This window comes from Elaeis guineensis, chromosome 1, assembly GCF_000442705.2.
Source record: "Elaeis guineensis isolate ETL-2024a chromosome 1, EG11, whole genome shotgun sequence".
In the NCBI taxonomy this organism is placed as follows: domain Eukaryota; kingdom Viridiplantae; phylum Streptophyta; class Magnoliopsida; order Arecales; family Arecaceae; genus Elaeis; species Elaeis guineensis.
Genome location: NC_025993.2, coordinates 148,466,185 through 148,492,839, shown reverse-complemented (window position 1 = coordinate 148,492,839; position 26,655 = coordinate 148,466,185). Strand labels below are relative to the sequence as shown.

General features: G+C 46.5%; 1 protein-coding gene across 1 annotated transcript; it reads left to right on the top strand.

The window, feature by feature from the left end:
• The first annotated feature begins 11,761 nt into the window (after positions 1 to 11,761).
• LOC105061237 (uncharacterized) lies at positions 11,762 to 25,806 on the top strand. The gene is made up of 8 exons (XM_010945225.4): positions 11,762 to 12,208; positions 15,479 to 15,588; positions 16,713 to 16,769; positions 16,878 to 17,177; positions 19,762 to 20,009; positions 20,143 to 20,449; positions 20,530 to 20,803; positions 25,349 to 25,806. Exons 1-8 carry the CDS (start codon positions 12,035 to 12,037, stop codon positions 25,601 to 25,603), a joined length of 1,725 nt encoding a protein of 574 aa, XP_010943527.2. The 5' UTR covers positions 11,762 to 12,034; the 3' UTR covers positions 25,604 to 25,806.
• The last annotated feature ends 849 nt before the right edge of the window (positions 25,807 to 26,655 follow it).

Here is a 26,655-nt window from a genome sequence, read left to right as displayed (position 1 = left end):
TCAATCCTTGGAACTTGAAAGAGCCAGTATCCTTCTACTGAAACATTTATGAGCATTCTCACTGTTTGCTCTGTTTCTATAATTGATGTTACCAGCATTTCTATGTCTTCACTTGTTAATTTCTTAAACAAACATAATTTTGCCTGTCATTTTAACACTTCTTCTTCTTCTTCTTCCACTTTTAATGTGCCAAAGGTGATGCAACAATTCTTTGCAGTAAGCTGTATATGTAGCAACAACTTCTTGTTGGGGGATACCCACCGACCGACCGACCGGCTGGCGGCCCGACCGACCAGAGGGCCCGACCGACTGCCAGAGGGCCCGACCGACTGCTGGAGGGCCCGACCGACTGCTGGAGGGCCCGACCGACTGGAGGGCCCGACCGACTGGACGGCCCGACCGCCCCCGTTGGACGACTCTGACTGGCCGAAAGGCCGACCGATCGTCGGTCGACCGACTGACGGGACCCATCAGCGACTAATAACCGTCCATCCAACGGCCCATCGCCGACTGGGGGTATGTCGGGCGTATCCATCCCGACCGACCGAACCCCGAGGTTCGATGGCCGACTTACATGACGCTCGCCGACCAATGGAGGAGTCCGACGCCACTCTGCTGGCCACCGACCTTGGGTCGGCCGACTCCACCAACCACCGTACAGCCGCCAGACGTTGTCAGCTCTGACACGGACATGCGGCACAGTTACCTAGGGGCATTGTCCCACCGAGAGCCGGGTCAACCCTGGTGATTAGACGGCTACACGGCGACATGACGTTTTCACGGCGGCTCTGACAGTCTACAGTGAGTTGACAGTTCCTCACTTGTCCGCGCCATTAATGACGGCGCCATACCGTGCTCCACTATATAAACCGGGGAAGGCAACAGTGCAAGGGATCGATCCGCCCGTCTCTCCCACATACGCAGGCTCGCTCCTCTCTCTCTCTCCCTCTCTCTTTCTCAGAGCTCTCTGTTTGCATTTCACTGTTGCCCAGTCACCTCTCTGACTTGACCGTCGGAGGGTCCCCGCCGGAGCCGCCTCCGGTCAGTGCGGACTTCCTTTTGCAGGTGCACGCTTCCCGGCGATCGGGCGACGAGACGATTGGCCGCAACAGATTGGCGCGCCAGGTAGGGGGAACAGCATGACAAAGACAAGAGCTCAACGATCGAGAGTCACTGGGTCGGCCAGGCGCTCTTCCCGCCGGGAAGAAGCCTCCCCGCCACCACCGGCGGCGGAGCCTAGCTCTCCGCGCCCTGCAGTGACCACGGAGGCCCAGATTGCGGCCATCGTACGGCAGATGACCGTACTGACCGACGCAGTCAAAAGCCTCCAGCAACAACCGGCGGCCCGACCTATGCCTTCCAGGAGCAGCCGCCGACGGCCGCGCCGACCCCTGTCGCCTCCATGCGAGCGCTCCCAACAGCGCTCCCACGGAGAGGAGGAGGGGCGACCACGGCGCGATGACCGACGGTCCCAGCGGCCCTCTCCTTCCCCGTTGGAACGGGCGAGGAAGGAAAAGCGGCCGCGCACACCGTCGGCCTCTCTTTCAGAATCCTCCGGAGGCTCCACCCCCGGGGTCTCCCAGCATCGACGAGCGGACGACTACGAGCGACGGTTCGAGGAGATCGACCGCCGGCTCGTCCAACTGCAGATGGACGGCCAGAAGTCTTCGAACGACGTCGACTTCTAGACCGCTCAGCCTCTCTCTCGACTGGTCCTTGATGAGCCGATTCCCAGTCGGTTCAAAATGCCGAACGTGGAGCCATACGACGGCTCCACCGACCCAGTCGACCACCTCGAGAGCTATAAAGCTCTCATGACGATTCAAGGGGCAACCGACGCTCTTTTTTGCATCGGCTTCCCCGCCACACTTCGCAAGGCTGCCAGGGCTTGGTACTCCGGTCTTCGATCGGGCAGTATCCATTCCTTCGCGCAGCTCGAGCACTCGTTCGTGGCCCATTTCAGCACCAGCCAAAAGCCGCCGCGAACGTCGGATAGCCTTTTCTCCCTCAAGCAGGGGGAAAATGAGACGCTCCGACACTTCGTGGCGCGATTCAACGCGGCCACGCTCGAGGTCCGGGACCTCAACGAAGACATGGCGGTTTCAGCCATGAAGCGGGGCCTGAGGTCGTCCCGATTTACTTATTCTCTAGACAAGACCCTCCCCCGAACATACGCCGAGCTACTGGAGCGCGCATACAAGTATATGCGCGCGGACGAAGGAGCGTCCGACCGACGCTTGGTCGAGCCCAGGGGTCCGAAGGAGAAGCGAAGAAAGGGTCGGGAGCCTGTCGAACCAAGCAGGCCCCCGGCCAATAGTCGGCTTTCTCCACCCCGACAGATCCAAAAATCACCTCGCCGACAGACTCCGAGGCCGGTGCGTCCCAGGTATGACTCCTACACTCCTCTCTCCGCTCCCCGTGCGCAGATCTTGATGGAGATCGAAGGGGAAGAATACCTGCGACGGCCTCCGTCTCTGAAGGCAAAGGGCCTCGACCATCGGAAGTACTGCCGGTTCCATCGGAGCCAAGGCCACGACACCGAGCGATGCATCCAGTTGAAGGATGAGATCGAAAATCTCATCCGCCGGGGGTATCTCGGCAAATTTCGAAAGGGTCCGCCGACCCGACCGGCTGCCGATCGACGCCCCCAGCCGACTGAAGAGGCTCCGACTAACCAGCCGACGGCTGGAGTCATTAACATGATCTCCAAGCGGCTGGGATCGGGGACGTCTACAGGGGGGGAGCCGACGAAAAAGCCACGCCCGGACGACGTGATTACCTTCTCAGAAGACGACGTTCGGGGCATCCAGACTCCCCACGACGACGCTGTTGTTGTGTCGGCGACAATAGCCAATTATGATGTAAAACGAATTTTTGTTGATAATGGAAGTTCGACAAATGTTTTGTTTTACTCGACCTTCTCCCGAATGCGACTACCGACTGATCGACTTAGTGGGGTCTCTACGCCCTTGATCGGCTTTGCCGGAGACACCGTCACGACAGAAGGAGAAATCACCCTGCCCGTGACGGTCGGTACCGAACCACGGCAAAGAACGGTCTCCCTCATTTTCGCGGTCGTCCAAGTTCCTTCGGCCTACAACGCCATACTCGGGCGACCCGGACTGAACGCCCTCAGGGCGATCGTCTCGACGTACCATCTCCTTGTTCGATTCCCGACCAAAAATGGAGTCGGAAAGATGCGCGGAGATCAACAGCTCGCCCGACGATGCTTCCAAATCTCCGTCCAAAGCGACGAGACAAAGGATCCCCTGACAATCGACAAACTGGATCAACGGGAGGAGGAAGAGCGGGGTTCGCCGGCCGAGCAGCTCGAGGCGATCCCGGTAGGAGAAAATCCCGACAGAAAAGTTTGGGTCGGGTCTCAATTGCCCGACACCGAACGCCACCGACTGGCGGAGCTGCTGACGGCCAACGCCGACATATTCGCATGGTCGGCAGCAGATATGTCGGGCATCCCCCCAGAAACAATTACTCACCGACTCAACATCGACCCGACAATGAAGCCGGTGAGGCAGAAGAAAAGGTCCTTCGCCCTAGAAAGACAGAAGGCCATTGACGAAGAAGTGGACAAGCTGCTCGAAGCAGGCTTCATTCGGGAATCCACGTATCCCGATTGGCTCGCCAATGTCGTCATGGTCAAGAAAGCCAACGGGAAATGGAGGATCTGCATCGACTATACCGACCTCAACCGAGCATGCCCGAAGGATAGCTTTCCACTCCCGAAGATCGACCAGCTGGTGGATGCGACGTCCGGATTTCGACTGCTCAGCTTCATGGACGCCTTCGCCGGGTACAATCAGATCCGGATGGCGCCTGAAGATGAGGAGCACACCGCGTTCGTGACCCCCAAGGGCCTCTACTGTTATCGGGTGATGCCCTTTGGATTGAAGAATGCCGGCGCCACCTACCAGCGACTCGTCAATAAGGTCTTCAAAGACCAGATCGGGCGTAACATGGAGGTATACGTGGACGACATGCTGGTAAAGAGCACGTAGATCCCGGACCATGTTCAGGATCTCGAGGAGACCTTCCGCACCCTTCGACGACACCGAATGAAGCTCAACCCGGCCAAATGCGCTTTCGGGGTGACCTCAGGGAAGTTCCTCGGATTCCTCGTTTCTCAGAGAGGGATCGAGGCCAACCCTGAGAAGATAAAGGCGATCCTCGACATGCGTCATCCGAACACCAAGAAGGAGGTCCAACAGCTGAACGGAAGAATCGTCGCTCTTAGCCGATTCATTTCCCGATCAGCTGAAAGGTGCCTCCCGTTCTTCAAGACCTTGCGCCAGGCGAACGGGTTCTCTTGGTCGGATGAGTGCGAACAGGCCTTTGAAGACCTGAAAAGGTACCTGGCTTCCCCGCCGCTGCTCGTAAAGCCGCAGGTCGGGGAGACCTTGTATCTCTACTTGGCCACATCTTCTGAGGCGATCAGTTCGGTGCTCGTTCGGAAAAACGAGTGCCGAACCCATCAGCCCATCTACTACACCAGCAAAGTGCTCCACGGCGCCGAAGCCAGATACTCAGAGACGGAAAAGATGGTTTTCGCCCTGACCGTCTCCGCGCAGCGGCTCCGACCATACTTTCAGGCCCACGCCATCGTGGTACTCACCAACCAGCCCCTGAGGGCCGTACTGCGCCGACCCGACACATCCGGACGACTCGCTAAGTGGGCAATGAAGCTTAGCGAGTTCGACATTCAGTACCGACCGAGGCCTGCCTTGAAGGCTCAGGTCTTGGCCGACTTCATCGCTGAATGCCCGACGACCGACCGAAGGTCGGGAGCTGAAGGCCCGGGACGAGATTCGGTCTCTGAGCCAGACCCGATCTCCACCTGGGTACTTCACATCGACGGAGCCTCCAACGCTCAGGGAAGCGGGGCCGGGCTCCTGCTCACGAATTCGGATGGGGTAGTCACCGAATACGCCCTCCGGTTCGACTTCAAGGCCTCCAACAATCAAGCCGAATACGAGGCACTCCTCGCGGGCTTGAGGATGGCGAAGGAACTGGGCGTCGACGGCCTCCGGGCATTCTCCGACTCTCAGCTGATCGTGGGGCAGGTCAAGGGCGACTTCGAGGCGCGAGATCCGACCATGATCAAGTATCTTCAGAAGGTAAAGGATCTCGTGGCCCGCCTCGAGCATTTCGAGATCTCCCACATCCCCAGGACGGAGAACGCCCGTGCCGATGCTCTCTCCAGATTGGCAACGTCGGCCTATGATTCTTTGGGTCGGACGTTTGTCGAAAACTTCCAACAGCCGAGCATCGATCGGGTCGAAGAAGTACAGCAGCTAACGTCTGAACCAAGTTGGATGGACCCGATCGTCCGGTACCTGTCCGACAGGACCAGTCCCGAAGATCCCGCGGAGGCCAAGCGACTCCGATGGTCGGCGTCGCAATATGTGATCATGGACGGCCGACTCTACAAGAGGTCGTTCTCCCTCCCTCTGCTCAGGTGCTTGGGACCGACCGACGCTGACTACGCCCTCCGAGAGGTTCACGAAGGAATTTGTGGGAATCACTTGGGGGGCAAGTCCTTAGCCTTCAAGGTCTTACGACAGGGCTACTACTGGCCGACCATGAGGAAGGATGCGGCAGAGTTGGTCCGAAGGTGCGAGCCATGCCAGAAGTATGCCAATATTCAGCACCAACCGGCCAGCCAAATCACTCCCATTGTCGCTCCATGGCCCTTCGCTTAGTGGGGAGTCGATATTCTCGGCCCCTTCCCACCGGCGTCAGGCCAGAGGAAGTTCATCGTTGTCGCCATCGACTACTTCACGAAGTGGGTCGAGGCCGAGCCCTTGGCGCAGATCACCGAGCGGAAGATGGAGGACTTCGTCCAAAAGTCCATCATCTTCAGGTTCGGATTGCCGCACACCATCATCACCGACAACGGACGGCAATTCGACAACCAAGACTTCAAAGGCTTCTGCGCCAGGTACCACATCTGTCACCGACTAACTTCAGTTGGGCACCCACAATCCAATGGCGAGGTTGAGGTGACGAACCGAACCCTGCTCCATGGACTCAAGACCCGACTGAACGAAGCCAAAGGTCTCTGGGTCGACGAGCTGGGCTCCGTCCTGTGGGCTTACCGAACGACCCCCCGCGTCCCCGACCGGAGAGTCGCCGTTCAGTTTGGCCTACGGGACAGAAGCTATGATCCCGCTCGAGATTGGCCTGCCATCTTCAAGGGTCGAGCAGTACCGCGAGCCGGACAACTCCGAAAGCCGGAGGGCTGACCTAGACCTTCTCCCCGAACTGCGAGATGAGGCTCAAATCCGAATGGCCTCATACCGACAGAGGGTCGCCCGGTATTACAACGCCAAGGTCAGACCAAAGCTCTTTAAGCCGGGCGACCTAGTCTTGAGGAAGGCAGAGGTGTCGAAGCCCTTGGACCGAGGGAAGCTGACTCCCAACTAGGAAGGACCCTACAAGGTTGCTGACACCTTCGGGCCGAGGGCCTACCGGCTGGAGACCCTTGAGGGGAAGCCCATTCCCCGGACTTGAAACGCCGACAACTTGAAGCTGTATTACCAGTGAATTCTGTAATTTAATCGTCGGAATACAAGTTCAGTTTGAAAAATCGGAGTTCTAACTCTTCGACTACTGATCGGCGCTCAGCCCCGACGCATCGACGCGGACCTGGCACCGACGACACATCGGCCCCTTACACGGACCGATGCATCTACGATGACGGGAGTTCATACTCCTTCTACGATCGAATTTTCGGGCAGAATCCATCGGCCGACTGGCCGATCGGGCCCCGACCGAAGAAAGGCTAAAAGCCCACGCGGCTATTACCGCGATTTCCGATCAGGCTACGGCCGGTCGAGGGATATTCGGCTTACCACCGTCTATCATATGACGCGACCTTAGTCGCACCCACTACTCGCCGACCGACCTACGGCCGGCTGAACGACACTCGGCTTGCCACCGTCTGTCAAAGGACATGAAACCCGACGCAAGAGCATGGGGACCCGACTTACTATCATGCCCCCGACACTGCGCCAGACGATGATCGACTAAGTGCATCTACGGAGGTCCGGCTGCCGAACCTTGGCAGGTTCGGTCGGCTTCCGACTCAACAGATGGACCCGACTGGCAACTTCGACTACCCGAAGCCGACCTAAAGTCGGGACCCATTCCGCTTTCAGGGCTATGAAAGTTGTCGGAGTCCTACCGACTCACGTGAGTTAGTGGCTTACTTAAGTTAGCAACTAAAGTTCGACATCGCAGCAATGGTCGGCATTACAAACAAGAAGGAAAAGAAGAAAATTTCATTCGTTGATAAAAAGAAATTACAGAGTCGGGACGAAGCCCGATTACATGTATTTTCAAAAAAAAAAAAAAGAGACAAAAATAAAGATGGTCGGCAGGGCCGATCACCCGTCCTGATCGATCTCTTCGACCGACGGAGGATCGGGGATGATCGGCGTCTCGGCCATAAGCGACGCTTGGTCGGCCGCCGAGGGATGGGCTTTGGTCGACAAAGGAACTTCGGTCGGCACCTGCTCCGGGACGGCTTCCTCCACCACGATGACGCCTCCCGACGGCTGGTCGGCCATCTCTTCCGTTCCTTCTTCTTCGGCTCCTTCCTCGGCGAACGGCGGGACGACGCGGCTGACGTCCACCTCCGGGTACAAGGCATGGACGGCGTCCCGACCATCCTCGAACCCGACCCGGTATGAGGCGAAGCCCGATTCGAGCATCTCCTCCCGGTATCGGTCGGAGGACCGGAAGTCCTCCACCGCCCGTTCGGCCGACTCTCTCGCCGACACTGCCTCGTCCTTAGCTCGGCGAGCTCCTCCCTCGCCGACTCCGCCTCGGCCTTCGCCATTTCGGCGTCGATCTGGGCGATGGACAGCTCCTCTTCGGCTTCCGCGAGCTTCTCCAGGCTGGCCCGGAGTTGCTCGCGTTCCCCTTTGAGCTCGGCGGTTGCACCATCCCGTTCGCGTCGAAGGCGGCGTACGGCCCGACCTTTGTGCCTGGCCTCCTTTTTGGCCGACTGCAGTTCGGACCCAAGCCAGGAAACCTCGTCGACTAACTTGGCCTCCCGGTTGGCCGACTGCAGGAGTTGTTCGGCCAACATCGCCCTCTCTGCTTCGGCCGCCGCCGACCTCTCCTTGAAGGCTGCCCGAACGTTGCCGAACCTTCGGTACCCGGCCTCAAGTTCGGACATTGTGAAAATCAGCTGCCGATCAAAAAGCTTCGTCAGAATTGCATGATAAGCAAAAATTCCCAAGGAAAATCTCTAAGGAAGAGAGGACCCGAAGCTTACCTCGACCATCGTCGGGTAGAACCGAGACAACATCTCGGACACCTGCCGAGTTCGCAGCAACCCCACATCGGTTGGGAGGAGGATTCCTTGGCACAACCTCCTCGCGAGATCGTGGTCGGCCAACGCCGACGAACCCTCGGGGTAGTAGTTGCTTGGAGGCATCGACCGGCTCCCCGATCTATCCTCCTCCGCGGGCTCCATCGGGCTTTCCCCCGATCAGCTGCCCCGACCGACGGGACTGGCAGCGACGGGACGCTGGAGTTTGATCCGGCGCCCCCGGTTGCGCCGACGGACGCCGCCGGACGATGTTCGGTTTCCCGAACGTCATCCGGCTCCACCCGCACGGCGAAGACACCGATACTCCTTCGGCCGCCTCTTCAGTCGGCCCCTCTTCGACTTGGACCGCCGGAGCCGCAAGAGCTATGACCGGCTCCGACCGGTCGGTTGCCGACGACTCGACGATCGGCGGGGCTGGGGTTGGCTTCTTTACAGGACGCGAAGGGCCGGCCCCCGATGCAGGCCTCTTCCTCTTGGCGAACTGCCGAATCTCGGCATCAGTCGGCCTCATCCTCGGTGGTGTCCCTGCAATACCGACAAAAGAGTTAATGGCTGGACCAAAAGCCGACCAAAAGATGGATAAAAAAGAAAAGCCGGAGGATCGGGCGATACCTATTCGGGGGACCAGACTCAAGCCGGCGTCATAGAGAGCTTGTTCGGTAACAAGCTCCCTCTGCTTTGGTACCGACATGTCCTTCAGTCGGTGGAAGTCCTCCCGGTCGTCCGCATCCACCCGACTGTTTTCGTTGGCCTCGGTTCGGGGTGTACCCCAACGAGAAGGAAAGCCCAAGAGGAGGAAGAGGAAACAAAGAAAAACTGGTTCTTCCATCCATGAATGGACGATGGAAGACGGTTATGAAGGCAAGACCCTTCCGGGGGTTGAAGAGCCACCACCCTCGGGCTTTAGGGTGGGGTCGGAGCACAAAGAAGGCCGGAAGAGGGAAACGCGGGGGTTGGTCGGCAAGAGCTGACACAACAGCGCGAAAGAAATGATTAGCCGGACAGAGTTCGGCGCCAGTTGCGCCGGACAGAGTCCGTAGTAATCAAGCAGATTCCGGACGAACTCCGGAATCGGAAGTCGAAGACCCGCACGAAGGTCCTCAACATACAGCGCCAGGTCGTCAGGCGGAGGGTTGTTGACCCGACCGCCGGCCCCTGGAGCAGAGAGCCGAAACTGCTCCGGGATGCGATAGTGCTCCCGAAGCTGATCGACGTTCGGCCCCGAAAGCGAGGAGGCCTCATCTTCCGGAGCCGATCGGGGTGTCGTCGGTCGGGTTCCCCGACCGAGCTCCCTGAGTCGGTTTCCTGGTCATTGTGCAGGGACCGAAAGAGGAGAAAGGGAGAAAGGAAGGAAGAAGGGAAGGAGGACCACGAACCGGATCCGGATGGACCCTCCGCAGGCGAAGAAAGCTCTGCCCGCGACGACTGAAAAATCGCCCGGACAGAGTTTCCCCAGCGAAATGTGGCAAATGTTGGTCAGGGTCCGGAGGTCCTATATATATAGGGCCGACCGACGGTCCGAGATCCTTCCGCGCCGACCAAAGTCCTGCAGATGCGCGACGCGTGGCGCCCCCCGGTTGGCGGAAGATTCGGCGCGCCCCACCCGGGACGGCCGCACCGCCCGCATTAAATGCCGGGCGGGCGCCAGCCAACCACCTTGACACGCGGCGCGCGGGGCGCGGTCCCGCATTCACGCACCCGCGCCGGTTCGCGTTCCCGATGGGACGCCTGACAGCGGCCCACTCTTCCGCGATCGGCGCCGAATATCCGATCGACTGACGCCGTATCGTCCGGGGCCCGATCTTCTGACACCGACGTGACGACTGGACGACGACAAGACGTGGCGTCTGACGCCCGACGCCGACGTGACCTCTGACATCGACTGGACGTCCGGATCGCTGAGCATTCATGAGGCGTCTGACATCGGACCATCCGACAGTACGGTCGGATCTACACGTGCGACCAATCCACTCCCAGTCGTCCGGGATCGCTGCCCGAATGAAGCATCGTCCTGTCCCCACCCGACTTGGAGTGGAGGGGGGCAACTGTTGGGGGATACCCCGCGACCGACCGACTGCCGGAGGGCCCGACCGACTGCCGAGGGCCGACCGACCGAAGGGCCCGACCGACTGTTGGAGGGCCGACCGACTGGACGGCCCGACCGTCCGCGGTACGGCCCGACCGCCCCCGATTGGACGACTCTGACTGGCCGAAAGGCCGACCGATCGTCGGTCGACCGACTGACGGGAACCATCAGCGACTAATAACCGTCCATCCAACGGCCCATCGCCGACTGGGGATATGTCGGGCGTATCCATCCCGACCGACCGAACCCCGAGGTTCGATGACCGACTTACATGACGCTCGCCGACCAATGGAGGGGCCCGACACCACTTCGCTGGCTACCGACGTTGGGTCGGTCGGCTCCTCCAACCGCCGTACAGCCGCCAGACGTTGTCAGCTCTGACACGGACATGCGGCACAGTTACCTAGGGGCATTGTCCCGCCGGGCCGGGTCAACCCTGGCGATTAGACGGCTACACGGCGACATGACGTTTTCACGGCGGCTCTGACAGTCTACAGTGAGTTGACAGTTCCTCACTTGTCCGCGCCATTAATGACGGCGCCATACCGTGCTCCACTATATAAACCGGGGAAGGCAACAGTGCAAGGGATCGATCCGCCCGTCTCTCCCACATACGCAGGCTCGCTCCTCTCTCTCTCTCCCTCTCTCTTTCTCAGAGCTCTCCGTCTACATTTCACTGTTGCCCAGTCACCTCTCTGACTTGACCGTCGGAGGGTCCCCGCCGGAGCCGCCTCCGATCAGTGCGGACTTCCTTTTGCAGGTGCACGCTTCCCGGCGATCGGGCGACGAGGCGATTGGCCGCAGCAGGACTAGATTCCTATATAATAACATGTGACTCTTATGAACCACACATGAATATAGAATTTTTTAGTTTAAAATATTGAAGTGGCATTTTTTTTTAATAGAGAAGTATGCATTTTTTTCAAGACCAGCCTAACTAATTGGACTAGATTCCTGCATAATACCATGTGACTCTTATGAACCGCACATAAACCCCCCTAAAGGAAAAACTCACCTCATTAGCAGGCGATCTAATGTTTGCTGCATTTTCCTATTCAGTCTTTGCTGTATTTTCCTATTCAGTCTTGTAATATGTTGTCTGTTCTTTATAGCCCTGATGTAATGCTGTCTTATGTTCAGCTCTGTAGTTGTTATCAACACGAGATAAAAAACTGTACCAAAAAAAAAAAAAAAAAAAAAAAAAGAAAAAAGAAAGACTAACCAGATGGACGGTCCACATAATCCAATCATCCACGATTTCCCAAAATAAATCACGCGGTCCCGCCCCTGTTTCACACGAGAGAGACTAGAAAAGAGAGCCGACATGCTTCATTTCTCGTTTCTCCCCTCCCTCTGCCTCTCCTCCCCGCCGCCTTCCCCAAGAATCTCCTCGCCTCCCTCTCCCCTCTCCTCCTCGCCTCCTCCTCGAATCTAATCCTCACCTCTCCTCCGGCCCTCCGCCGGAGATCCCATTGGCCGCAGCCCGTACGCCGGATCATCAGATTTCCCGGGCTGATAGGCGGAGAAGGCCTTTCCGTCGCCTGAATTGCATCGCTTTCGGCGCTGGAGAAGGGTTTACCGGCGTTGCTCCTATGGCATCTCCGGAAGAGGCTCGGCATCAGGCGTCGGAACTTTCTGCGGAGGCTAGTGGAGACGGGAGCATAGGCGAGGAAGGGGTTCCTCGGAAGCTTGAGGAGTTGAATTGGGATCACTCGTTTGTTAGGGAGCTACCGGGTGATCCAAGAACTGACGCGATTCCTCGAGAGGTAATTCCAAATTCTTCTTGAAATTCTTGGAAGAAGTATGCATTTTTGCGATCCAGTCTCCATAAAGTTTATTTATTGGTAGAATTCGGTCAATTTATTTAATCTCGAAATATTCTCGATGATTTAAGGCATAATTAGAAAAGGTACGGATCTATTTGTTACTATAAACATAGCATTCTTTATTCTTCCCCATGTTCACCATGGTAGTGTCCTTAGAGATGAAAAGGGGCATTTGACGGAGTTATCTCAAGAAAGATGTTGTAATCATCACGATCACTGAAAAGCTGTGCTTTAAAAACACAGCGTGGGATCATAAATTAGTGCGTTGGAATTGTCATTATATGACATTGTTTCATCAAATCCTCAAAGCATGTCCAACCTAACACTCATTTTGGATACCGAGATTTGAAATGAAGAGAAGAGAAAGTCGAAATTTGTTGTTTGGTTAGCAAAAGATAAAGAGCATGGGAGAGGAAAGGGTTCTTTCCTCACACTGTTTGGATGCATAATGGAAGAGAGGATGGAAAAGTAGGAAAATGAGAGGAAACAAAAGAGAAACAAAGGGAAAGAAGGTGAATCTTGCCCCCTTTGTTTGGGTGCCCATGAGATAAAAGAGAAGAAAAGTTCAGTACTTGTCCAAGAAAGGAAATAAAAAATCTCTGTATGTAATGTGAAACTAGTGGTGCATCACCAACACACCACTACTTCATATTCCTGAAGTACCTCTGGGCTGTTATGGGCATTGTTTTTCCTTCAACCCATCCTGAATCACCCTTCTCAAAGATATGACTTTGCAAAATCAAAAATCGCATATAAGACATCTCTCTCTTCCCATATCCCTTTCAGACATAAAATGGGTGTGATGGTAAATCTATTCTCTCCTTTTCTATTCCCTTCTCTCCCCTTTTCTCCTCATTTTACTATCCAAGCAAGAGATTCTGGCTTTCTTCCCTTTCTCTTTCTTTCTCTTTTCTCCAAACCTCTCAAAACCAAATTCAGAAAGAAAAGAGAGATATGCCTTAGATATATTCTTAAGACTATCTTTCAAAGTGTAGCAAGGGACTGAAAAGAGAGATATGCCTTAGATATATTCTTAAGACTATCTTTCAAAGTGTAGCAAGGGACTGACATTTATAGTTGTTGTTGTTGATAACTCATAGAATTTCTCTATAATGGTGAATGTAATCATTATCATGATTTAGCCTGGAATATCAAGCTATTAAGGATCACACTTGATCTTGGCTTATGGTTCTCCAATGTGCTCTTGTTACTGCTGATTGACCACTTGTGACATATCCAACAAAATTTGCTCACTCCTTTCAAGTTTCACCTTTACTAGCACAAGTAAATCTTTCTTTCACTATTTAAATGACCTATGGCGCATATAGACGTAAGCATGGTAATCTGATTTTTTAGATATGTTTTACACCTATCAGCTAGATTTGATTAAAGAACAAAGCACATGAAATTAGTAGAGGCCACTTGGGTATGCACAAAGATCAGCAATTAGGGCTTTATTTATGACACATATTCTATCATATCTTAGCTTTCTTGCTTCTTTCTTCTCGATGCATGAATTCTATTGCATCTTAGCTTTCTTCCTTCTTTCTTCTTCGTGGATATATTGTTGTACCCTTCTTTTCCTCCTCTTCCTGTCCCTTGTCAACTTAGCATGTAGCAACAATTTCCTCATATGCTCATATTTTTGTTGCCAATCTTTCAAATTAATTCAACTTGCATTGTTGTGACTTGAAGCTTGGCACTCGGCAACTGCATGATCTAATGCCTATCATTTTGAGAGTGTAGTTTAGTTTTCTTTATGATGTAAAATTGTTTGCTCATCGTGTTTTGTTTGATGAGAACATGTGTTTATCTCAGTCACATCATAACAGTTCTTTTTTCGGTCATCCAATTCCTTTTTGGTGAAAGCTCTTATAATTCAAATTGGATGTCCTTCACGTAGCTAAATGCTGATAGTTAAGGCTGCTAGCATGGCTTAAAGTATGAAATTCATACCAAGATCAGCTCATTTCTGTTGCAACAAGCTTGATTGACCTAATTTCGAGCCATGCTGGATATGAGCCTTTTTTGAGTGGTTCCTTACCCTTGAACGGAGTTGAACTTGAGTTAGAACTGAAAAAAAGCTTGAATTAAACTTGATTCGGAGTTGGCTCAAGCTCGATGGAAGGCCTTTTAGCTTGGAGGTGGATAGAGGCAGAGAGAGCCAGGAGGTTGAGGGCACTTAATGCTAATAAAGGAAGAGCAGCAGGGCTCAGGTGTGCCAATGGAGGAGCAATGACTTTGATGAAAAAGGGAGGAGAAGCTCAACACGGATAAAGAAGTTGCATGCCTTGGGATAAGAGAGGAAGGGGGAGCGTGGCATTGGAGGAGGAATGGTCCTCATTGTGGTAGAGAAACAAGGATCTTGGTGCTAGTGGAGGGCCATAAAGGGTTGTTGCAGCTGGCAGAGGAGCGACGATTAGCTCGAAGGCGGAGAGAGGTGGAACAAGGTGATGGAAGATGGAGGGATTTGACATCAATGAGCTTAGTATCCTTAAAATCAGTTAGCCTATAGGATCGATTGCTTATGCTTCTAGATTTTGGCCATTATATTTGTTTCGATAACATTTAGGTTGTATTTTATAATGTATAATGCATAACATTTGACTTTTTTTTTTTAGCCTAATCAAGCTTACCTGGATTATTCTGAGGGTTGCTGAAGTTTGTTGGACATTAGTTTTTTGAGCCTAAAACCTAGAGTCAAGCTTGGTTCATTTACAATTGATCCGAGTTTCATCTTATTCATAATTGAGCTGTACATGAGCTGGACATGAGCTGTTTATGAGTGGCTTGAACTAATTCTCGTCCTTTTAGATGATGCTCCGGAGTCTATGTTTCCACACCAAGAAGCCCACAGTTTTTCACCTGCTCAGGGAGCATTTCATGTGCAGTTGAGTCATGGTGAAGCAACCATAGGCATCAAAAGCATCAGTGTAGTTTTCACAAATCCTAAGTAGTGAAATGAATTGCATCTTAATATTCTGGCATAAGTGAATTGTTATTTTAATGATATTTTGACTCTTCAATAGATGCAATGTTAGACTTCACAAACTGCTTGAAGCAGTTTTAGAACTTCAAATATTCAGCCAGCTTGTGTCACAGTATGAGGTTTTATATTCCAACGCGCACAAGGAAGAAGAGTTCTAGGTTGCAACAAGGTTGTGATTTTCTAAAACTCACAGATGAAGTTACAATTGATTTCGCTTTCAGGTCCTACATGCTTGTTACACAAAAGTTTCTCCATCTGCTGAAGTAGAGAAGCCGGAGCTTGTAGTGTGGTCTGAGTCAGTTGCCAAGTTGCTTGATTTGGATCCCAGAGAGTAAGTGGCTCTGCACCTCATAATTGTTTACCCTTTTGGTTGTCTAGTAAAATTCACATTGTGCTACTGAATCAATCATGCTGCCAGTCAAATTACCGGAGTTCATTTATATTTGAGATTTCTCTCTGTTAACAATCAGAGTATTTTAGTTTGATTAAGATTTCCATTTTCTTTTTCTGGTGATAATGTTACTGAAAGCTCATGCAATCTCTATCATTGTAATAGTGTTTATGCCTTTATGGCGTTACTTCCTCTCCCAGTATAATAGAGTACTCTGGGCATATTGTTAATCAAATGACATGATATCTATTATTCTTATTCCCATTCCCTGGATAAGCTTAGTGCTTCGGCATGCTTTGCAGGACTAAGAAGCCATTGAGGACTCAAAGTGGACAATCTGTTTCCATTACCATCATATTACCTTCTGTTGTTTTCTTCATAAATGCATCTTTTGCCAATGTTCTCCCAGAAAATGGCTGTTTGTATATTGATTTGAAGTTTCCTGCACCTGTCACACCTTTCATGATGTATATAAACATAGGCTCGGAAGTATCTTTGGTGGAAGCTCCCTATGTAGGTTCTGCTCCATAACTGACCTCGGCCTGATGGGATGAGGCTGAGTTCTCGTTTTGAATATCAAAAGCATTAAGTCATTTCAGTTACTTGGTTAAACAATCTTTTCTTTTTGTCTCTATGGTACATCAGTTTTAGTGGGGTCAGAGTTCCTTAGTCCGTGGTAGATTTATGTTGTATGTTTCATAATTTTGTATTAGTTTTTGGATGTATTGGTGACTTTTCTAAACTTGGTTCTCTAATATTGTAAGATGTGAGCCTAAGTGGGGTATATCTGACAGACAGGACAATGAAGTCAATTGTGTCAAATGAGTGGGGAGTCTGGGGACAGGATATATGATTTTCATTTTTCATCTAGTATCACAAATTCACCTTGCCATATTGCCTTCTATGCTTGATATTTTATATCTTTGCTTATCATGGAAGTTCATTGATTCTGCTGGCTGGATCCATGCTGGATTCATCATAAGTTTAGTTCTTCTTTCAGAGATCATGTGCAATTAGCAGGAAGGATGGCATGTACATATACTCACATTTATTTAAGTTTTCAGATTTGAAAGGCCAGATTTCCCACTAATTTTTTCTGGAGCACTGCCTTTGGTGCGAGGGTAAGTTTTAGGCAGCTTCTTCATCGCAAGTCTTTTCCTTTTTCATGCAATGAATTTCACCTTTGATGATGTGCGTTAAAGTTTGAATATTTTTTATATCATCTGCAGGCTGCCATATGCACAATGTTATGGTGGACATCAGTTTGGTGTATGGGCTGGTCAGCTGGGGGATGGTCGTGCCATAACTTTAGGAGAGCTTCTAAATTCCCGAGGTGAAAGATGGGAGTTGCAGCTCAAGGGTGCTGGCAAGACTCCATACAGTCGATTTGCTGATGGTCTTGCAGTCCTGCGTAGCAGCATCCGGGAATTCTTGTGCAGTGAAGCTATGAATGGACTGGGAATTCCTACTACCCGAGCACTTTGTCTTGTCACAACCGGCAAAAGTGTCATTAGGGACATGTTTTATGAGTATGCTCTCTAATCTGATAACTTGTGAATTCTTTGCAGGGAGCTGTTTTACACACTCTATGTTTACGTGTCTGTCTGGACTTTTTATATAATGTCTATGTTTACATGTGTCTGTCTGTATAATGGTATCCATCTACTTATGTGTGTATAGAAAAAGGAGTAAAGTATAATCAGCTGTTTGAACATTCTCAATTCTCTCCTCTTCTTTGATGTAGGAATTCATTTTTTCTGTATTTGAGTTGTGCTAGAGTTCAATATGTAAGTTATAGCTATTTTTTTTTTTTTTCAAATTTCTGTGATAGTAAGCAAACAAAATTTGAAATTATGAATATCCTTAAAATATTCATTTTCCAATATTTGTTTATGGAATACCCTAAACTGCATTATGTAATCACAAATCCTTAGCCTGTCCTGTATCTCAATCTATTACCTACCTAGTAGTCTATGATCATTGGTCTTCAACTTACAGCTAAACTCCCCCCTCTCTCAACCCTTCTGTCCTCTTTTTTCACATGCATGCATGCACACACAGGCACACATGTGCACACACACACTACTTGTGACACTGATGCTCACGTGTCGCTCCCTCTTTCCTTCTCCTAGATCACACTCACTATCCCTCCCTGGCCCTTGGCCTGCTTAATACTCTTCTTTTTCCTTTATTTCTCATAATCTCTTTAATACTTTCTCCATCATGTTTCCTATTAATCACCTTTGGTTGTATGGGGTTAACTAATGATGCTTTAAATGCTCCATTTTTAACATGAAACTTCCCAACAAAGACCCTTCCCACATAAGCATTGTCGTCTTTTACCTAACCTGCCACATCCTACTCCCACCCTTCTCTCTCTAACCTATCCTTTTGTTTTTCATTATTTTTTAAGTATTCTCAGTTGATATTTTTCTATTGAAGTTATTTTGTTATATTTTATTATGTATTTTACTTACTTATTCATTATGTTCTATTACTTTCAGTCTATTCATTTAGTTTCCAATTTTCTTTTTGTATGACTACCTTATTATACTGTAAAGTTTTCAATGTCTTTTGTTTCTGATTTTCGTTTATGGTTTACGTTTTTATTTAGTATATTTTATAATCTTATACTTTTGTTTGTATGAGTTTTTCTGCCTTTAATCTTAAATTTTGTATTCTTATTGGTTTTGTTCTCTAATTTGTTTTCATTTTATATTTATATTTTCTTTTTTTGTTTAAATTTGATCTTTTATTCAATTTTATGAAATCAAGTTATTTCTTTTTTTATTTTCAATTTGAACTTAATGTAATTATTCAAATCCTTTCCCTTGAAGCATGCAGTGCACAACCCTGTTTGTGAGCATTTTAAATAATTAAGTAGGTTTTAGAATGAATATGGAGTCCAACTAACTTGAAAACATCCTAGACTTCCAGAGGGCCCACAATTTAAAGTAACTTTCAGCATTACAATTAAAATATTTTATGGTTGCTTGATGACATGAGGCCATTGAAGTCAAGCATTATAAAAACCCACTGCCCTACAAGTGATTAATACATATTATTCTTGTTTATTATTCGGTTGACGGCTAGGATTTACTTTGTTCCAATTAAGATTTAATTGGGTCATGTACTATCTAAAATCCTCAAATAATGAGGCCTAGAATATTAGAGTTGGTTATTGATGGAATAGTAAATGAAATCTTCTCCTCTCTCAAGAAAAGTCCATTAGTGTGTCTGCTTTCTGGCTCAATGGTGTGATTGCTTTAAGGCTTTGTTCAAGAACTTGGCATGACAGTTTCATATTAAATGCTAGAATAGAAGTGAGTTGATAGTTGCTGAAGTTTTGTTTTTTTGTTTTTTGCTTTAGTGCTACTGATAGCAAGCTGCAGTTCTTCAGTTCTTGTTATATCAGTTGAAGGCCTCCTTTGATTTGGTTGACAAGCATGTCCATGTTGCGATATCTGATAAGTGTTTATGGTGGATCTGTGAACAATGCAAGGATGCCTAATTACCTATATGATATTTAGATGGACTGGGTACTGCTTTTGTGCATGTGCATATTCACTTAAGTAGATATATACCTGCCCCATGTGTCAGCTGCTTTCTTGCCAACCAATCATAGAAAGAGATGATATCTTTGGGTTATTGAAAGATTTTTGCATCAACTATCATGCTACCTCTCTTTATTTATCCCACATCACTTTCCCTATCCCAATCTTAATAGCCCATGATTAATTCTTAAATAGAAATCACTACCAAGCTGTCCATGCACTAGACTATATGGTGGATCCAAGTGTCCAACTACTTGCCCTAACCTCTTAATTCTATCTGTTGCATAGTTGAGTGGGATATGCGATGCTTGAATTCTCGTTAATACTAAATATTGTGCTATTAAAAAATAAATTTCAAATATTTCTATTGCTCATTTTTTGATATAGAAGGAAATCTTTATAGTTTTAATGGAGCCATGCAATCATGTTTCAAATGCACTTGTTTTTATATGATAAGAAATGTCTGAAGTCTAGTGCAGTTCTTTGCAATTAAATTTCAAACAGAGTGCTCTTGTTGAATAAATATGTTCCTTCTTCTCTGGTTTCACTCCTGGTACAGTGGCAATCCAAAAGAGGAACCAGGTGCAATTGTTTGCCGCGTTGCACAATCCTTCCTTCGTTTTGGCTCATATCAGATCCATGCATCAAGGGGCAAAGAGGACCTTGACATTGTTCGTATTTTGGCAGACTACACAATACGACATCATTTCCCTCATCTTGAAAATATGAGCAAGAGTGAAGGCTTGTCATTTGAGACTGGTCAGGGAGACTTGTCACATATTGATTTGACATCTAACAAGTATGCAGGTAAGATTCTTTATATGTACATTTGTTTTTGGTTGCCATGTTTCAGTATCCTCCATGCTACATACATTCCAAATTGATGTGAAGGAATTTTTGGAGGAAATGCAATCTATTTTTTTTCCCGTGGTTTTATCAGCTTGGTCAGTTGAGGTCGCTGAGCGTACTGCTTCCTTGATTGCAAGTTGGCAAGGGGTTGGCTTCACCCATGGTGTGCTGAACACTGACAACATGAGCATCTTAGGCCTAACTATTGATTATGGACCTTTTGGCTTCTTGGATGCATTTGATCCCAGTTATACTCCAAATACCACTGACCTTCCAGGAAGAAGGTATTGTTTTGCAAACCAACCAGACATTGGCTTGTGGAACGTTGCACAGTTTACCACAACTTTGTCCACTGCCAATCTGATCAGCAAAGAAGAGGCAAACTATGCTATGGAGAGGTATTGTTGCTTCTTCCGTTTGACCATGGATTCCATGTGGTTGATTTTATTATTATTGATGCTTTTTTTCACTGTTACAGATATGGAACCAAATTCATGGATGAGTATCAATCTATAATGACCAGAAAACTTGGTTTAGTGAAGTACAACAGACAGTTAATCAGCAAGCTGCTCAGCAACATGGCTACTGATAAAGTTGACTACACAAATTTCTTTCGGTTACTTTCAAATATCAGAGCAGACCCTAACATTTCGAATAACGAGCTGCTTGTTCCACTTAAGGCTGTGTTGCTAGACATTGGTAAGGAAAGAAAGGAAGCATGGATCAGTTGGTTGAAGACCTATATTCAGGAGGTATTATTGTCATGATTGTCATGATTTGAAACTACCTTTCCTTCCCTCAACTTCGATAGTCTTTTATTAGAAGATATGGTTTTCCCCCCCACTCAGTGTGGTTTTGCATTTATTGCAGTCACCCTACTTGATGCGCACTGTCCACCATTTGGTTCCTCTTTTTGTTAAAAAATTGCTTAGAAGTATTGTAATGATGAAATATAGAGAAATTTAGACTTCAAAGACAATACTCAAGCCTGAAGGATAATATTGCAAGAATTTGTGAGAGGAAGCTATAAGTTGCATAAATAGAGGATAAATTGATGGACAACTGATTGAGATGGATGTTAAACCATATCGGTAGCTTAACTTCTGATCCTTGTCTCATTTATTTGGGATAAGCTTGATGAAATCCTTCATATTTATAGCCATTTTAATACTATTTGCAGTTTCTCCAGGTCTTTTTGAGGTCTGCACAACTGGTACCATGACCTGTACTTATGATATTGTACCATGCAAACACACATTACATAACAAGGTACCTATCAGGTACCGGGTTCACCATTGTAGGATTTGGCCCATATTCTGAGAGAGAGAGAGGTAGTTTCCTACTGGTGGCTGGCCAATACACGAACAAGGTGGTGGGAGATGTAGTGGAGGAGAAGGCCGACGTCCTATTAGCTGTGGAGGTGGACAAGGATAGTGAGGAGGTGCCAAGCTCATATAATCTAGGGGTGGTTGATTGGAGGAGCTCTGGCAGTAGAGGGTGAAGAGCCTCCAAGGGCAGATATGGGGAGACTGAGGGAGAGGGAGTGAGAATGAGAGAAGAGAGAGTAAGTGGGTCGAATGAGGGTTTGGTGAGGGTCAGTGGTCTTACATAAAGGGATGTTTGGCCCTGAACCGGCATGTGCCATCTAGATTGATAATTCCGTTCGATTCGGACTGGATTTCCACCTATTCTGAACAAATATTATGAACCATCTGGTTCCACAGTAGTCAGGTTCGATATGCGCTGGGCAGTTTGGGATGGTTCGGCGAATCTTGTTTCCATCCATATATCTTTAGCTCTTCCTCTTCTCTCACTAGATGCCTTAAACAATGATTAAGGCACCCCTTTTTATTGGTGACCCCTCATTTCTTCACGGCACATGCCCATGCCTTCTTGCTTGATTTGCCATCACTTCACTCTTAATTTTTGCAACTCCTATAGCTTCTACATTATAATACTCTTCTTTTATTCTTCTCTTTCTGTATCTGCCTCACATCCTTCTTAAAAAATTCCAGTGTTGTTACTTTCGACTTCTTGGATGCTGTTTATAACATTCTGAACCATACAACACCATATGTCTTGTTGACTTTAGATACACAAAAACATAAAAACGAAGAAAAAAAAAAGGTGATAGAGAATGTCTGGGATTCATGAGCATGTGCATTGAAACAGTAGGACCTATTAAGGACTGGGTCCTTGGATCTGTAAACTGATGAAAGTGGAGGACAAGCCTAAGGAAACCTGGATGAAATTTGTTTTATCTCTCTCCCTCTCTCTCTCTCTCTATATGTGTGTGTGTGTGTGTGTGTGTATGTATATTTATGTGTATATATATATGTGTGTGTGTGTGTGTGTGTATATATATGTGTATATATATATATCTATGTATATATATATGTGTATATATATATATGTATGTATATATATATATATGTATATATATATATATATCTATGTATATATATATATATATGTATATATATATCTCTATATATATATATATATGTATATATATATCTCTATGTATATATATATGTGTATATATATATACACATATATATATGTGTGTGTGTGTGTGTGTGTGTAGATATAGATATATATAAATATATATATGGATACATGTACGTATACATATACATGTATATACATACACATATACATACATGTATATACATATACATATATAACATACATACATACATACATATACATATACATATACACATTATACATACATACATACATACATACATACATACATATATATATATATATACATATATATATATATGTATATATATATATATATTACATACATACATATATTACATACATACATATAGATAGATAGATAGATATGTATAGATATACATATAGATAGATATGGATATATATACATGTAGATACATATGCATACATACATATAGATATATATATGTACATATATACATATATACATATATACATATGTATATGTATATAGATCCACACACACACACACACACATGTATATATACATGTATACATGGATATATACATGTATATATACATATGTAGATATACATATATGTATATATTAATTTTGCATTTGCAGATTGTCACATTTGATAGAAACGAATGATGAAAATCAGTGCTATGTAAATAAGAAGAAATCCTGTGACCAAACGTTGGAATTTGATGCACTCTGACATTCTAGTGCTACATATAGATATATATGTACATATATACATATATACATATGTATATGCACACACACACACATGTATACATGGATATATACATGTATATATACATATGTAGATATACATATATGTATATATTAATTTTGCATTCGCAGATTGTCACATTTGATAGAAACGAATAATGAAAATCAGTGCTATATAAATAAGAAGAAATCCTGTGACCAAACGTTGGAGTTTGATGCACTCTGACATTCTAACGGAAGCATTAACTTCACTAGGCCATCTTGGAGTGTAAATGGGTTAAGTTTGGTTCAGATCCTAGTAAGATCTATAGTAAGATAATTGAGTTAGCATGCAGTTCCAGATCTTCCTGGCAGATTTGACTTGGATTAGGATCCATGATGGAACATTCAATGACTCTATAGAGTATAGAATATATTAATTTTTTATTTTTATTTATTCTTGTAGCCTAAACAAATTTATAATGATGAAACTTATAGTTCAGTCCAGCTGATTGGCTGGCTAAATGCCATCAGCTATGGGCTGACAGTTTTCATCAGGAGTTGTTAAGCTTGTGTTGTTAGGATGCTCAATCAAAGAGTCTCTTATTTGAGTAACTAGTGGTCTTTCCCTTACTCTGCAACCAATGTAGAAAGAAACTTCTGGGTCAATAACTAGACCGAACATATTTGTAATTTTGTTTCTTTTCATTGTGGTTCTAAATGGTTTCACATAATGGGAACCAGCTATCATTGCCTGTTACTTTTTTTTTTTTAAAAAAAAAATGTTTTAAAGAGAGCCCCAACGCTATAATGATAAAATCTAATCTTTATGTCGATAGTTTAAATCTAATCTAAAAGGGGATATGCTAATAGAGTAGCATATAAACTATGAATTGAAGTACAAACATTAATTTATTATCATGCATGAAATTTCTGTCGATACCTAATATATGTCTATATTTGTGCCAATAAACTATTATAAACCATTATTGGCTTATCCATTGGGCTATCAGGTTGGATATGGGTCACATCCAGATCCTACTTAGTGAGTGGTTGGTCATCAGATTATCAGATTGTCAGGTTACATTATCAAATTTTTGAGTATCATTTTGCAGCTTTAGTGTCATCCAGTCTATATATGTTGATAGGCAGCATATTAGTAGTGTGCACTTGTTGAGAGAAAGGAAATACTCTCTCTTAGAAGGAAAGGAATGCCACTGTAACAAAATCTTTTTTTCTTCAATTTCAGTTTAAGTGGGAGACGGAAGGAGTCACCTGTCAAATGTTATTTCTTCATTAACTGTAATTTTGAAAGGAAGGCAAGCAGAGGAAGGGAGGAAATAGAAACTGCCAAGAGAGTGGAAAGGACAGGAAGTTCATTTTCTTCAATGGACTCCACTCCTCCCTTGCCTTTGTGGATAGCGTGCATAGCATGAGCAGAACACTAGTATTTGTAAAGCTAGCCTCAAGGTGTTGGGAGATTTCTTAGTAGTTTTGATTTCTATATTTTCCTCATAACTTTGATCTATAAGTTTAAAACCATGAGCTAGTATTTTCTTCAAGGTTTTTGTTGTACTGATGCGTACCATTTTGTACGGAGCATGTGGTACCATACCAATAAGGTATGGGTGCGGTACTAAGGTTTCGTTCAGTGTATAAGCAGAACCGGTCTGCTTGGTCTAAACCAGGCAGATCCGCTCTGTATTGCCCAGTTTTAGGCTTTACCATGGCTGGGCATGGGAAAATGCTGTATCAGTACAGTGTATGGACTGTACTGATAAGATACCAATATGGTGGCCGGTATCCGTGTAGCGAATCTTGCTTCTGTCTGTCACACATATGATGGTTTCAACTCTAGGAAGATGTTGTGGCAAGGAACATATATCATTCATCTTAAATGGAATGATGTAAACTTCTGATGAAAAGACAATAACAACGAAATTATGTGATGATATGAATTTATGAGTCTGTTTGCATTATTGAATTTGCTCAGTCTGTTGTTGTTTTGTCTGGGGTATACTTCATAAAATTATTGAAAACTCTAGTTTTAGTTTAGACATGTTATACATTGGCCTTATCTCACACAATTTCTTTTATGCTATTTATCGTGAAGCTGGTCTCTAGTGGCGTTCCTGATGAACAAAGGAAGGTTGCAATGAACTCTGTAAATCCGAAGTACATTCTTCGGAATTATCTATGCCAAGGTGCCATCGATGCTGCTGAGCAAGGTGATTATGAGGAGGTTCGCAGGCTGCTGAAAGTTATGGAACATCCATTTGATGAACAACAGGAAATGGAGAAGTATGCACGTTTGCCACCTGCATGGGCCTATAGGCCAGGTGTGTGCATGCTATCTTGCTCATCCTGATGATAGCTTCTGTCTTTCCTTTTGTAAGGCATAATATTATTGTATATATTCAGTTTTGCTTTGATAACCAAGTCTGGTTGGGGCAGTCACCACTATTTTTTCATAACATCTCAATGCAGATATATTGATTTATTCAAGTAGATCTTGAATAAGGTACTTATAACAATTACTTTGACATGTTATGTCAGACATGGTTCCATGAAGAGCAATGTCTTCTACATTTGTGCTAGTAATGAGATGGACTGCTCATCTTTTATCTACTTCCATTCTTATGTTCACATAACTGTAACCGTATGCTAGGAACACCAAACAATTCAGGTGACAAATATTGTGATATTCATGGAGTACGAAACCTGCTAGACCCGCCCAAGGACTGAGGTATAAGATGCAAATTCAGTTAATTGATTAAAAATTGAGGAAAAATAGGGAAAATTAATAAGTATTTTGTGGCTTATCTGAAGATGTTGGTTAGAATGTAATGTGCCTGCTGCCAAACATGGTTGTATAAAGTGTATTTATTGAATTGTTGCCTTTGCAGGTTCCACCGAAGTGTTTTACTTGCATGCAGTTATCTATTCTAAACATTATGCGATCATCATACGGGATAACTAGATTGGAAACAGGAGTCTAGGATGTGAAACGCTTACATCTAGTTTCCAATTTTCTGTCTTCTGCAATATCATTGCTTTCATATTTAGACAGCCAACTAACTGATGTTGATTTAGATTAGCCTTCCTAAGGCTTTTCCCCCACTTCCCCACTTTTCTGTGTGCATCCCGAGTAGTCCAGCATACCCTGTTTTAAAGCACTGCTGCGGAAACTCAACTAATGAAATTGAGAAAGTCAACTAAGATACAGTGATGATTTCTTAGCTTTAAGAGTCTCCCATTTGCCAGTTAATTAGTGCTGGTGTTTCTCAGACCTTTCTTTTTTGTCCTTTTAATGTCAGATAAAGCGGTTTTTGTTTAACTACAGTCATTTAGCAGCTTCTGTGTATTGAAGGAAGCACCAAGCTTTCACACAGATCTTGTTTTCATTCAAACAAACTTGTT

Excerpts from the sequence above, each read along its gene's own strand:
- LOC105061237 (XM_010945225.4), top strand. The coding sequence starts at position 12,035 with ATGGCATCTCCGGAAGAGGCTCGGCATCAGGCGTCGGAACTTTCTGCG. Across the intron at positions 15,589-16,712 it reads CTTGATTTGGATCCCAGAGA|ATTTGAAAGGCCAGATTTCC; the intron begins GTAAGTGGCTCT and ends TTAAGTTTTCAG. Across the intron at positions 20,804-25,348 it reads TGAAGACCTATATTCAGGAG|CTGGTCTCTAGTGGCGTTCC; the intron begins GTATTATTGTCA and ends TTTATCGTGAAG.